We start from the raw sequence: 13,874 nt of genomic DNA, 5'->3' as shown, positions 1-13,874 counted from the left end.
GGGGAGGGAGTTGAAAGGTGGAGAAGAAGTTCGAAGATTGGTTTGTGGTTGAATGTTGGGCTTGTCCGCTTTTCCCGCATGACCTTGTTTTGGATTTCCAGTTGACTTCTTCCTCTTTTTTTCTTCTGGACTTTCTTCGCATGCGAGTCTTTTCAAATCTCCAAGCTGGGTCGACACCATGTTGCCCTTTATAGATCTGGGTATTTATACTCTCGTCATCTCCTTTTTTGAGCTCTTTCAAGCTTCCAAGCTTAAGCTCATTGCTAACTACTTCCCCCCGCAGTCTTCGAGTATCCTGCTAAACTGACAGGTGCTTCGGTCGATGAGCGTACGTATACCCTTGTCTTTCTTTATGCGACAAGTAGAACGAGAGCAGATTCTAACATAACTTGAATTCTCATAGTCAAATTAATCGGCTCGTTCTTATTATCCTACCCTCTGGCCGCACTCCTGAAGCGCATTCCTGACGCCCAACCCTGGAAAAAGAACGCCTTCATCATTGGCGTGTCTCTCTTCTATATTGTCGGTCTCTTCGATCTTTGGGATGGTCTGCGCACTATTCTCTACAGTGCAGCTGGCACATATGCTATCGCTTACTATGTGGACGGGTCTCTAATGCCTTGGATTGGCTTCATCTTCCTCATGGGTCACATGTCGATTAATCATATTTACCGTCAGATTGCGGATGATGCTCAGGTGGTCGATATCACGGGAGCTCAGATGGTCATGGTCATGAAACTTTCTTCTTTCTGCTGGAATATTCATGACGGCCGTCTACCACAGGAGGGACTCTCCGATGCCCAGAAGTACTCGGCCATCACTCAGTTCCCTAGTATCACCGATTACTTGGGTTATGTCCTTTTCTTCCCGTCGCTTTTTGCCGGTCCATCTTTCGAATATGTGGATTATCGTCGCTGGCTTGATACCACTCTCTTCGATATCCCTCCAGGTACAGATCCTTCCAAAGTCCCACCAACCAGAAAGAAGCGCAAGATTCCTCGCAGTGGTACACCTGCCGTCAAGAAACTTGTCGTCGGATTAGTATGGATCTTCGTCTTCCTACAATTAGGCAGCCGCTTTACAACCGAATTCGTACTATCCGACAAATTCCTGGAATTCGGTTTCCTGCGCCGTGTGTTCACTGTTTATATGCTTGGTTTTGCCACTCGTTTCAAGTATTACGGTGTCTGGTCTTTGACGGAGGGTGCTTGTATTTTATCCGGTATGGGATATAATGGCTTCGACAATAAAACAGGCAAAGTCTTCTGGAACCGTCTTGAGAATGTCGACCCATGGGGTCTTGAAACGGCGCAGAATTCACACGCTTACCTGGGAAGCTGGAATAAAAATACAAACCACTGGCTTCGCAACTACATCTATCTGCGAGTCACTCCCAAGGGCAAGAAGCCTGGTTTCCGGGCTAGTATGGCTACTTTTGCTACCAGTGCATTGTGGCATGGTTTCTATCCTGGATATTATCTGACTTTTGTCCTGGGATCATTCATCCAAACCGTTGCAAAGAGTATGATTATCCGCTTATCTTCCCTTTTTCACCCCATCTTTTTTTCTGCGCTCTTTGACTAACGCTTTCAGATTTCCGTCGCTACGTTCGTCCATTCTTCCTCACACCCGACGGTGCTCATCCCATGCCTTACAAGCGGTACTATGACATTGCCAGCTGGCTGGTCACTCAACTTACCCTCGGTTTCGCCGTCATCCCATTCATAATTCTCAGCTTCGACGATTCAATCGCCGTCTGGTCACGCGTCTATTTCTACGGCATCATCAATATCGTTGTTTCATTGATTGTTTTCGCTTCTCCTGCAAAGTCTTATTTGCTCGGTCGATTGAAGCGTCGTAATCGTCCTCATGTCACTCGTACTGTTAGCCAGGAAACTGTGCGTCCTCCTACGCTCGGTCTACCGAATGATCCGGAGCGAGACTTCGATGAAGCTGTTCAGGAAATTAAGGCTGAGATTGAATCTCGTCGTCGTCGTGGGAGCGTGGTTACCATGCCTAATGGTGAAGAGCTGAAGATTGCTGTTGAGCAGAAGATCGGACGCAAACTTTGATTGATATCAGACTGAGTCTGGTTCAAAATGGGGTAGATGTTGAAAGGGAGGTTGGTGGAAGAGGGTTTCTGACTTTCGTTGAAAAGATTCGGTCTTTTATTGTAATACATTCTAGTTCGATTTTTAGATATTTTTTCACTGGTGGGTAATTCGATACAAGGAAATATTACTCGATTTACGACAGAAGCACATCGCATACATACTCTAGGTATGATGAATTTTATATCTCGATTATCTGGTGCACTATTGAAGGAAAGGGTACATGACGAAAGCTCAGGTACAACATCGAACATGAAAACCAGATAAAAAGGCAAAGAGTATATCCAACACAGATGTCATATGCCATCAAGAAGAGAAAGAAGTTCACAATTTACTTAGCGTAACATATCACCAAAGCAAATGTTCAGAAAAGAAGGGAAAATGTGGGGGGAATATTATGTATCGGTGCGTATAATCGTCTCATGCAGTCGTGTCAAAATGTTCAGCGAAGTGAAGATGGAATAAACAAATCATGCGTCAGGAAAAGGTCCCCGAGCAGTGGAAGAAGAAATATAACAAAAAGGAGGCGAAAGCCCGGTGGAATCGTAAATAAATAGGGGAAAAAAAAGCCGGATAGGCTGAACAAGACCGATTTCGGTTGTGAAAAAAGGAAAAAAGAATGTTGTAGTCAATGAAGGCGTTAGAAATTGGTAGCGAAATATGCCGAAGTCGCATGTAGAGGGTATGAGAGAATGAGAGAAATGAAGGTCGTGAAATATTGTGAAGAGAGAAAAGCAAAGCAAACAGAGTGATTCACTCCGAGAATGAAAAGATTTAGAAGCCAGTCGTGGTGCCAATAACGGCGAGTGTGATCTGAAGATTATCATTAGTATGCGGTCAATGCAAGTTCTTGAGGTTCATGGATTCAACTTACAATTATAACGATGATCACAACTCCAAGGGAGATCATCCAGCGATTGAGATTACGCCACCAGCGAGCATTATTGTATCGGCGTTTTTGAAGATTCCAAAGCTGCGACTCAAGAGCCATTTCGACATCATCATCTGATTCGATCATTTGAGGACCGAGCTTTGGAGGGGGTGGCAGGGGCAGGAATGAAGCAATGATCCAGGCTAGAGGGAAGATGAAGCCCAGACAGAATGAATAGACTTGGATATTCCTGCGGCCAAAAAAGGGCTCGGTGGTTGAATCCATTGAAGGGGCAGTCCATGCACTAGCTGAGTGCTGTAGGGTTCGTCGGTCGGTATACAAGTGCGGAGACCAACTGTGGCGTAAGCGATGGCGAGGGGTGCCTTGTAGTTCAGCTTCGGTGGCTTCCGGGTCGGGAGCCCAATGGGCGCGAGGGTCTCGGGGGTCACTTTCAATCCGCCGTTGGGCAAAGCGAACCCGTTCTGGCGAGCGTGGTCGTTCAGGTGAACGCTCAGGAGAACGTGGTCGTGGGATGTTGAGCGGCGTTGGCATTAGATTGAAGACACTTGAGTTGTTTGTTCCGGGCCGTGCAGAGGACGGGCGACTTGGGTGAGAAACAGACAATGTTGGGTGGATGCTCATTGGATCCGTGCGGTAGTAAATCTTGGCCCAGGTTGGGAGGATATGGAAAACAGTACTTGAGCTGGTTCCTGGGCGAAAGGCGCTTCGCATGCTGTTGCTGCGCTTAGATCCGGAAGACAGGCTTTGTGGGAAACCATTGCGTGTTGGAAGGTTTGTCAAGCTATCCAAGCGCTCCTCTTCGTGTGAGTTCTTGACAAGCCAAACCGTGGATTGCGATTGTGATTGCGATTGCGGCTCGGAATTTAAGACAGCAGTAGGTGGAAGGGCAGGTTCCGATTTGGTACTCTCAACATCCTCCTCTTCGCGATCCTTGACTTCTTCAGCAGCGGGGGTTGGGTTGGACACTTCATCGTCAGACCACACGGATGAGACACGAGACAAATGGGGGTTCCAACGGCCGTTTGCTGGACCAGGTGTGAAGTCACGCTCGGAGGAATCCGAGGTATCAGCCCGGGAACTTGAAGATGGTGCACGAATTCGTGGGTACTGAATGTGAACACCACTGTCAATTGCGGCTTGAATATCTGATACGGAGCGCAAACTGCGTGATGAAGAAGTTGTAGATCGTGATCGACTGGCAGAGGGTTGTCGTGAGCCAGAGCGGAATGAACGTGCAGGCCTAAGTGGCGGGCTGGAGTGAAACGATGGTGAACGAGAGCTCAATTGCTCTGACGAGCCAGCAGCGAAGATCCATGGCACGCCGCCAGCATGACGCACAACCGTGCCTCGAGAGTTGTATGATTCCAGAGAGTTCGATCGAGGGTCTGAATCATTAGAAACTGTGCCTCGAGGCAAGAAGTTCATACTTGAGTTGTCCAATGTCACAAAGTTAGGGCTTGAGGGGGCTCCAATGGGCTCAACGTTCGGACTCGAGTAACCAACAGTTGTTGATTCGTCCTCATCTCTCGAAGATTTGGGAGATGTTGGCGGTTCAGATACCACCGCTTTGATTGTCGGGGTCGCTGTTGGCAAAACGATCAGGTCATCGTCAGAGAATTCTGGCTCCGAAACATCGGAGCTTTGATCCATCTTTTTTTGCGAAGGAACTTCCGGGAGAGACGACTTGCTGGAGAGAGGGTCTTCATCCCACATCTGCGGAGGTGACATGCCAGTATCGGCAGTGGAAGAAGCATCCCAGATCTCGCCGACTGATTGTTCTCGAGTGCTACTTGCAGCACCATGGCTGAAGGCCGGTGAGGGCCAGGCGGCCGAGGATGGTCCAGAGGGTTCTGCATAGTTGAAGCCGGTATCTGCGATGTACTTCTGTTGACCTTTGCCAGGAATTGGTAACAAAATCTGCTCTGGCTTGGTTGGGAAGGGAGTCGCGGTATAGATATCGACATCCTCTTGATCTTGATCTTGTACCAAGCGCAGGGACCTTGTTGGGGATCTCTCATTGGCGTGTGCTGAGCTTCTCTCTTCCAATGCCCGCCGCCGCCGAGGCGGAGGTGAGCGCGACTGGGCGTGTGAGGGCATGATGTCGAACCAAATTAGATCATGGTCCAGAGGGACCAACGAGGACGTTCAATGACTATTAACAGAAGAATAACTCCAACGTGGAGTATAAACAATGAGTGACGTTAACCGAAAAGGGAGTTGTTTTTGTTTTCCTATATTGGATGGATGTAAGGAATGCCTCGCCCTGGGGACGAGTAGATCGATATCGATAAGTGGTTTCTATATGACCGAAAAATTCAAGGTAAAAAGAGCGTAAAGACGTCAAAAGGTCGTCAAACAGGGCAATCGGAAGGTCGTTTCAGACGTTGCAGGCCATTAAAAAAGAGCGACAAGAAGCGAAAGTGGTCATTAGTTTCAAAAACGAAGGACGGAGAACAGAACGACTGGAAAACAACACCGCACACAAAACATGAGACACAAAACGAACCAAGGGGGGCCAGGAATTTTGTTGCCCAGCGGCGGTGAAGCGCCGACGAGCAAGGCAGGGCCCAGCAAAGACCAGCGCCTATCACAGCAGATCCAGACCCCCCAGGGGTATGCAGCCATGCACGGTCCTAGAACACCGTTGACCTCGCGGGGCCCAGTGACGATTGGTGGAGACGTGTCGACGAGAACGATTGTCGGACGCGTTGCCTGACAGAGTTACGCCTGCTGCAGCCGCTGCAGTCCCCATTTTTGTTCTTTTGTCATCTCTGTCGGAGTTGGTGGACTTTCATAGCCAAGGGATGTCACCCATCAAACTAATTTGATAGACCAGACCAGACCGGACCGGGCCTGGCAAATTGTACTATCCATTATGCATTACTGTAGTGTACATGTATGTACTCCGTTACTGCGGACTGTAATGTAGGAACACTTTCGTCCCTGCTGACGATCGCACGATAGCGAGAGCATGTTTTCTCAGCCCAGCCATAAGTGGAGTCAATGCGTTGTCAAGGATCTAGCGCAATTTCTGAAGCGGATCTTCTTTTTTTCCTTTCACACCCTCACTGACATATCTGGAACAATTGAACAATATTTGGATCCCTGGCAGGCCACCTGGGATTGACACTCGTGAGATTCGGAGAATTTTCATTTCGACCACGATATCCCCTCGCATTGACTCAGATCGAAATGATGATGGACCACAGGGATAAAGCATATACTCGTCGTAGTATATGATACCTCACTTTTCTAGACCACGAGTTTGTGAACGAGACGCTCGGTCCACCCGTTCGGGATAAGTGTGACATCGATCGGAAGATAATTTCTGAAGGAGTAGTCCAAGATGGAATGTCTATGGATGTCAAATTGAAATGGAAAGAAGTTGATGAAGTCAGGTGATGTTGGACCAGAAAGCAAGACAAAAGGGAAAGCGCGACGGATGTTTAGTTCTCATTGTTCCTTCCTCAAAAGTGACTCTAGATACAGCAAATACGCGACTTCCCTCGTGACAATACAATACCAAATCACTGCCACAATCTTCTCGCAAACTGCATTTATTTCTATTGTGTAATTTACTACTGTATGGTCACATCCCGTCACGGCCCAACCAAGACGGGGTCGCAAGCTTCAAAAGTCACCCGCGGACCTCTCTTTTGTTTCTTCGTGACTCTCTCTGTCGGAGCCATTCTTCAGTATGGCCCCCGTCGGCATACTGGCTCGTCTAAAGAGTCTATATTCGAAGCATCAAGGTGAGTGAAAATCAGCATAACCTCCCCCCCTTCTCCTTCGAGGATCGTCAGGGCAAGGTTCGGACACATCAGCTAACCCGCCCGCTAAAAGATGAGCCTTCATTATCGGTACAGACCGTCATCATCTTCTCTGTAAACAACCCTCGTCTCCCCTTTCTTGTGTTTAATTAAGATTTCAAACTTTAAAGAGATGAAGAGAATAGAGAGAAACAAAGAAAAAACCTAAGTGAATTACCTTTCCTAACTCATCTTCTTTAGGTCGCCCTTACATTGCTTTATGTGTTGCCTTTCTATCTGTCGCCCGCCACGCGGCCATCACCAAGTCTCAGTCGAGACGCTCCATCCGTGATTCGTGCGCGTATCCGAGCCGTGTCGGGTTCCTGCGTTGCATCTTCATTGATTGTGCTATGGCTGATTGTCGAGGAAGGTAACTCCTCGCTCGGAGCAGGTCTGAGCTTAATGGGCTGGTGGCCGATCGATTTGGCAGATATTCTCCGAAGTTTGTTGCTCACAGCCATTCTGTTCCTGGGTCCTCTCTTCGAACGAGGTATTGCCGAAGGTGAATGGCGAACCTGGTTTCGTGCCAGTAAATGGTCTGAGAGTCTCAGCGGTTGGATCGGCTGGAGGAATTATGTTGCTGTATGTATTTTGTTTCCTTTTTTTGGTTTTCTCTTCTTGGCCCGGCTCTACCATTGTTTTCATGGTGCTATATTCCAGAGTTGATACTTATGTTTTATATAGGGCCCGATCACTGAAGAGGCCATGTTTCGATCTGCTATTGTACCACTGCATCTTTTAGCGCATATATCACCTGGTAAAGTGGTGTTTATCGCACCGCTATACTTTGGCATCGCACATGTTCACCATTTCTACGAGTTTAGACTCACCCATCCAGATACACCTGCTGTGGCGGCTCTATTGCGCTCGATCTTTCAGTTTGGGTATACCACCGTCTTCGGTTGGTATGCAACATTCATTTACGTGCGCACTGGGTCTTTGATAGCAGTCATTATTGTCCACAGTTTCTGCAATTGGTGTGGCTTGCCCAGACTCTGGGGTCGTGTCGAAGCTGAAATTCCACTTGGAGTTCCCATGAGTACTCGTGGCAAGGAAGATTCTGACGGAAGCTCAGAATCCTTGGAAGGAGGAACCCAGCTCGGTATTGGCTGGACGATCGCGTATTATCTGCTACTTGTCCTCGGTGCACTTCTGTTTTGTCAATGCTTGTGGCCTCTAACTGAGTCTTATTACAGTCTGGTTTCGTTCAGTGACTCCAAGAGTGGAACAAAGTGATGATTTGATGTTAAAAAGTCGTCCAATAGGCTCCTCTTTTTTTCTTTCCTGTGACTATGCATGATTTTCTCATCGAATCTGGCTCGATTTGGAGCGGGCTGTTCTATGTTTGTTTTATTATAGATTGTGACTCTCGACCATTTATGTAGGCGTGGCTGCGTAATTGCACAATATACATGCCTTGTCCAGGTTTTAATGACCATAAATTCAGACAGTTAGCAGAAGCTAGAGCCGGGAAAGGGATCTGCTTGGTCTTGACGTACTGGTAAAAAGAATAGTAGTCTATTATATTAGTTCACCGTCAACTAGAAATTGATAGTGCGACGCTATTAATTTCAAAGGTCGAGGCTTAGCCTCGGAGGATTCAACACCTGATACTACAGTAGCTACTCGAGGGCTATAGAACTTACTCACCCGCGATAAATACCTACATATATATATATTCACACTATCACATATATATAGTAGTTTCGTATATCGTCGAGTGTCGGCTCGAGTAATTACCCAAACGCTACGTAATATCTAATGTGATCACAGCCCTTATGATTTACAACGAACCAGCCCGACCCGAAAATTATTTTCACAAATGAACCTACAACTTCATGAATCCCAGGCACTCATCTCTAATAATAACCATGACTCTATGAAAGCTAGTAAACATGTCCATGTTAGGATCCACTGGTGCAGTTCTGTTCCCCAGAGACATACCCGCCGCCCTTGCAGCATCTTCGCCAAGACCCAGCCCCCCCAAACCAGGTCAGTCAAGTAAGACAAATATGCTGGATTGGATCAATAATGACAACAATTATTTAGCTAGGGGCTCGGCTGCGGGAATTTTGGCTACGCGCTTCTCGTATCATCAGACTTTCCTACTAAATGAAATATGCTATTCTCGGAGATTGCTATGACACATTCGCGAGATGAAAGTCAGGGTTGGATGGATGTGTTAGAAGGTACATAGATGGCATTTGCAAATTTAGATATTTTCGATTACGTGTATCTTTCTGCTACATTAGTTGGACCTGGGTAGTTGTTTCTTTATAACTATTACCAGCGTAAATTATTGATTGTAGTGCTTCCACCCTGAGAGATGGTTTCTGGGACAACATGAGTAATTGTGAGACATCGCGTGCAATCATTGAACATTGCTCCATCGTGAAATAACATACCCCTTCTCTCTGGTATAACACTATCTAGACAGAAAGAAACTAGTACTTGTGATATGGGCCAGAAGCGCAGAGCGGGGTTCCTGTAAATTTGTGCACTAGATTGTCGATTTTACCCGACTTCGTATATTCTATTATTTCTGATATAGAACTCTCCTCACTAGAAAAGACCCGTCGCTTTACTATACAGGCTTTTTTGTCAACGAATGTAGTTGAGTAAATATCCTTTCATAAAACATCTAATAGTAATGTTCGAGAAAGTCTAATGTCATCGAAGGTTGGGGCTACTAGCTCTGTAGTACATCCTATGAGAAATATACATCTTGAACAGAGCGAAGACTATCCATAGTCACGTGGGTAGTTATTTCTCTATCACTAATATTTATGCTGGCAATACTATTGCCAGGATAAATATTGTCTGTAGTGCTTCTCTGGCCAGTCTATATTCAATCGATATAATAGTAAGGAACGATAGAACTGCCAGATTCCAATCTAACTACTAGTTTTCGGTCACCTGTTTGGGAGGATTGTGCTTGTATGCCTTATGTAGCTGCTACAATTAAAGAGGCTATGGGATGGAGGGCAGTTGTTCCGTTGGCTTTTCCGCATGCTACTACTCAAGGTATGTTCGTTCGTTGATGGCGAGAATAGAGAATGATCTTACTGGGGTTGACAATGGCACTGGCATTCACTGAATATTGTACTGGTAGGTACCAGTACAATATTCAGTGATATTATATTGATTGGACTTAGACTGGCCAGAGAAGCACTACAGACAATATTTATCCTGGCAATAAGTGTAGTGATAAAGTACCCATCAATCCAGTCATCTACCTAGATGACTGGATTGATGGGTACTTTATTCCAAATGGCTCAACAGTATATATCAACGTTTGGGGTTATTCATCACGACCCGGCATATTTCTCGAATTAGGAAATAATATTCGACCCTGACTAGCGTCTGTGACTGACGTTAATCTCCGTGATCAGTACGGTTATGGACCCGGTCGTCGGATTCGTCCTGGGATGCATCTTGCTGAACGCAATCTCTTCTTGGCTATCGCGAAAATGAGTTGGGTATTTGATGTCGGTACTGGTAATGGTGAAAAGACAAGGTTGCCTATTGAACCGGATGTTGATCATCAGACGGGATATTGGGAGGGCTTGATCTTGGGTGCTCGGCCATTCCCTTGTCAGATGTCTGTGAGGTCTGAGGCGAGAAGAGATGCCATTGTGCGGGAATTTCAGAAGATGAATTCTGATATGTTTTCGAGATTCGCATTTTGAAAGCACTCACTACCATCGAGATTGGACTTGTTTTGGGTATATTTGATTATGATTTATTCGGGGGATGTTTCTTGTCTAGTGTACAGTTCTATTTAAGATTTTACATACAGTATTTGAGGATTGCCATATGTTGGTACATTCATGTGCTTCGCATCAGAAGACAACGTTTACGAGCTTTCCACCCTTCACAACAATGACTCGTCGTCTCTTCTCCCAATCGTTCTTTTCTCTCAGCCAGAAATTACCTTCACTGGTTTCCAGAACATGGCTAATGATCCAGTCCTGTTCTTCGGCTGTTGGACCGGTGTTCTTTCCCTGGGAAGTGGTTGTGGCAGAGAGCATTCGTGGGATATTCACAGCGCACCGCATTTTTCCATTGACCTGAATGGCTACGGTCTGTCCACCACGTGAAGAAAGAGCATCAGCCTGGGTAGAAGAGAGCAGAGGAGTTGGCCAGGAGGCGTCATGAATGGACGGGACGACGACGCTAGGATCTGTCTTCTTCAGCAGGGACTCGTGCAGGACTTCCCAAGATTCAGACGTCAGAGCTGGGGCAATGGGCGAGAGAAGGCGAAGTAAAGAGGAAATGGAGAGATATAGGGCAAGAGGTGAGGAGGGAGGGGCCGAAACCAGGGTGTTGGTTAATTTGGTCAAATCTGAGATGACCGTGTTAAGACCGTAAGGGTTCTGCTCGATACACGAAGTAATGGAGGAGATGGTCTTATGAGTAGCCAAAATAGCATCAGCATCAGAATCGCTGAACTCCTGCAATGCAGGAGGAAGGGAAATAGCATGGCCTTTGGAAGCATCCAGGTCAGAAGCGGCAATGGTAAACGCCGTCTTGTTCAAAGTCTCTTGGGCGTCGATAACTAGCTTCCAGAGACGTCCGAACCAACGCTCGATACCAACAATCTTGGTTTCGTCCCATTCCAAAACCTCACTAACCGGGGCAGCGAAGAGGATTTGCGCACGAGTGGCGTCGGCTCCATACTTGGTTGCACAGTCAGTCGGATCAACGCCATTATGCTTACTCTTGGACATCTTCTCGAAGGAAATATTGGGAGTTATTTGAGTTCCCTTGATCAAAGGTTTCTCCGGATTCGAAGTATCCACTTCGTTTGGATGTAGGAACCGACCTGTTGATGGCTCGATGAAAGTCTTGCCGTGTACCATGCCCTGTGAAAGGAGAGTTTTGAAAGGCTCCGCGGTCGGTGCCAATCCCTCGACATGAGAAACGGCGGGGAACAAGTCGGACTGAGCAAGGAACTTGTATATGAAGCGGGCATAAAGTAAGTGCAGAATGGCATGCTCTACGCCTCCGATATAGACATCCACGGGACGAGCGACAGAAGGCGAAAACGGGGCATCCGTGTTCTTCGGATCAAGAAAGCGCAGATAGTACCAAGATGAATCAACGAAAGTGTCCATGGTATCTGTATCGCGCTTTGCTGGCCCTCCACAGCTTGGGCAGTTGGTGTGGAGGAATTCTTCCGAAGACTCCAGGGGATTGCCTTTCTTTCCTTTCAACCATTCCCCTTCAATCTTAGGTAACTTGACTGGCAGGTCTTTTGCTGGCACAGGAACGGGTCCACAACCATCGCAGTGGATGATTGGAATGGGGGCTCCCCAGTACCTTTGCCGACTGATCAGCCAATCTCGCAGCCGCCAATTTTCCATAAACTCGGCTTGTCCGACCCGCTGAAGATCGGTGGTAATCTGCTTTGCAGCATCCTTGGACGATAGGCCTTGGTATTTCCCACAGCGGGCGGAAAGGAAGCCCTCCTGGGTGAACGCAACTGCGTCACGAGCAGGAATAGCTGTTTCTAGGGAGTCACTGTTCTGCGTTTTCAATGGCTCCGCGTTTATGACGATTGGGATCGACTCGGGCTTCAAATTCTCCTTGAAAAATGACATATCCCTAGCATCGTGCCCCGGAACGGCCATAACTGCACCTTCACCATAATCGCTGAGAACATACGGTGCCGCAAATATGGGTAGTTTCCTCTGCAGATGGGGGCTTTCCTTATCGACTTTGAGCAGAGGATGTGATGCCTCAGCACTTTTGAGTATATAACCAGCCTTCGAATCAGGCGGAAGAGATGCCGCCTCGTCAAGGAATTTTTGGAGAGATGGGTCCTTTTCAGCCGCCTCTAACACGATAGGATGATCCAGCGACAGTGCAAGATATTCAACGCCATATAGTGTATCTGGACGCGTCGTAAAGACATCGACATTGGCTTCCTTCTCACCATTAATGGTGACGGGAAATGTTACTTTGGCTCCTTGTGACTTCCCCAGCCAGTTGCGCTGCATAGATAATACCCGTTCAGGCCAGCCCCCGGAAAGGGAGTCCAAATCCTTTAATAGCAATTCCTTGAACTCTGTAATCCGGAAAAACCACTGCTTAAGATTCAGCTTCTCCACTTTCGCTCCAGAGCGCCACGAAAAGCCATTGGCATCAACCTAGGTTTAAGAAATAAGCATTCATCATCTCTCGTGATGCGTTCATGTCCGCTAACCTGTTCATTGGCCAGCACTGTTTTGTCGACGGGGTCATAATTGACAAGTGCCTCAGACTGATAAGCAAGCCCCTTCTCATAGAGCATCAAAAAGATCCGTTGCGTTTGCTCGTAGAACTCTGGGGAACAGGTGGCCACCTCCTAAATGGCGCAGAAGTTAGCCAGTGCACTCCAAGGGAGGGAAAAAAAAATCCTTCGACTTCATTTCACGTACCCTGTCCCAATTAAATGAAGTAGAAATCGTCCGCAACTGCTCCTTCATTTTCGCCATGTTTTGCTCCGTCCACTCCGCTGGATCGATGCCTCGCTCAATAGCAGCATTTTCCGCTGGAAGTCCAAAAGCGTCCCACCCCATTGGGTGAAGTACTTCATGACCACGCATTTTATAAAACCGCGACAACACATCTGATATCGTATATACTCGAAGATGGCCCATGTGCAAAGTACCAGACGGATAGGGAAACATCGAAAGGACATAGGTCTGCGGTTTCGACTGACTGCTTTTCTCGGTGACGGTGGGAGCCGAGGCCATCGTCGCTAGGTGCCATTTCTCCTGCCATTTCTTATCTAGTGCGGGTAGATCGAGTCTTCGAGGAATTGAGGAAGTTGTCGCAAGGCGAGTGAAGGTATTGAACGCGAGAAGAGATCGGAGTTGGCTAGGACGCGCGCAATTTCGAGCGCGTGCTGTTAGCGGCGACAATCGAATACGAGAGAGTGTCTGCATGATGAATATTTCATCATGTCAAGACACGGCGAGAAGAAGTCGAACAGTATCGCGGTAAAGACCACTTGATGGAGAGATTGTCTGATCTTCAACTTCAAAACTTCCCCGGAGCGCGGATAACACTAGTCCT

At 47.2% G+C, this 13,874-nt stretch overlaps 5 protein-coding genes across 5 annotated transcripts; 3 read left to right on the top strand and 2 right to left on the bottom strand.

Moving 5' to 3' along the window:
• Positions 1–178: 178 nt before the first annotated feature.
• On the top strand, positions 179–2,072 carry N7469_005963 (lysophospholipid acyltransferase; the record flags this gene model as incomplete). The annotated part of the gene is made up of 4 exons (XM_056644882.1): positions 179–200; positions 284–328; positions 404–1,522; positions 1,594–2,072. 4 exons carry the CDS (start codon positions 179–181, stop codon positions 2,070–2,072), a joined length of 1,665 nt encoding a protein of 554 aa, XP_056500120.1.
• An 813-nt stretch (positions 2,073–2,885) lies between these two features.
• On the bottom strand, positions 2,886–5,100 carry N7469_005962 (putative serine-rich protein; the record flags this gene model as incomplete). Its single annotated transcript, XM_056644881.1, has 2 exons — positions 2,886–2,924; positions 2,986–5,100. The coding sequence occupies 2 exons, from the start codon at positions 5,098–5,100 to the stop codon at positions 2,886–2,888; spliced, it is 2,154 nt and encodes a 717-aa protein (XP_056500119.1).
• A 1,600-nt stretch (positions 5,101–6,700) lies between these two features.
• On the top strand, positions 6,701–8,048 carry N7469_005961 (CAAX prenyl protease RCE1; the record flags this gene model as incomplete). The annotated part of the gene is made up of 4 exons (XM_056644880.1): positions 6,701–6,755; positions 6,847–6,887; positions 7,014–7,394; positions 7,497–8,048. The coding sequence occupies 4 exons, from the start codon at positions 6,701–6,703 to the stop codon at positions 8,046–8,048; spliced, it is 1,029 nt and encodes a 342-aa protein (XP_056500118.1).
• Positions 8,049–9,751: 1,703 nt separating this feature from the next.
• On the top strand, positions 9,752–10,501 carry N7469_005960 (uncharacterized protein; the record flags this gene model as incomplete). The annotated part of the gene is made up of 2 exons (XM_056644879.1): positions 9,752–9,836; positions 10,173–10,501. The coding sequence occupies 2 exons, from the start codon at positions 9,752–9,754 to the stop codon at positions 10,499–10,501; spliced, it is 414 nt and encodes a 137-aa protein (XP_056500117.1).
• Positions 10,502–10,654: 153 nt separating this feature from the next.
• N7469_005959 (leucine--tRNA ligase NAM2) lies at positions 10,655–13,744 on the bottom strand (the record flags this gene model as incomplete). Its single annotated transcript, XM_056644878.1, has 3 exons — positions 10,655–12,964; positions 13,021–13,161; positions 13,235–13,744. The coding sequence occupies 3 exons, from the start codon at positions 13,742–13,744 to the stop codon at positions 10,655–10,657; spliced, it is 2,961 nt and encodes a 986-aa protein (XP_056500116.1).
• Positions 13,745–13,874: the final 130 nt, after the last annotated feature.

The sequence above is a fragment of the Penicillium citrinum genome (assembly GCF_028827155.1).
Source record: "Penicillium citrinum strain IBT 23319 chromosome Unknown utg000005l:1.0-1900146.0:1.0-1900348.0, whole genome shotgun sequence".
NCBI classification, from domain to species: Eukaryota; Fungi; Ascomycota; class Eurotiomycetes; order Eurotiales; family Aspergillaceae; genus Penicillium; species Penicillium citrinum.
This window is presented reverse-complemented; position numbering and strand designations above follow the sequence as displayed.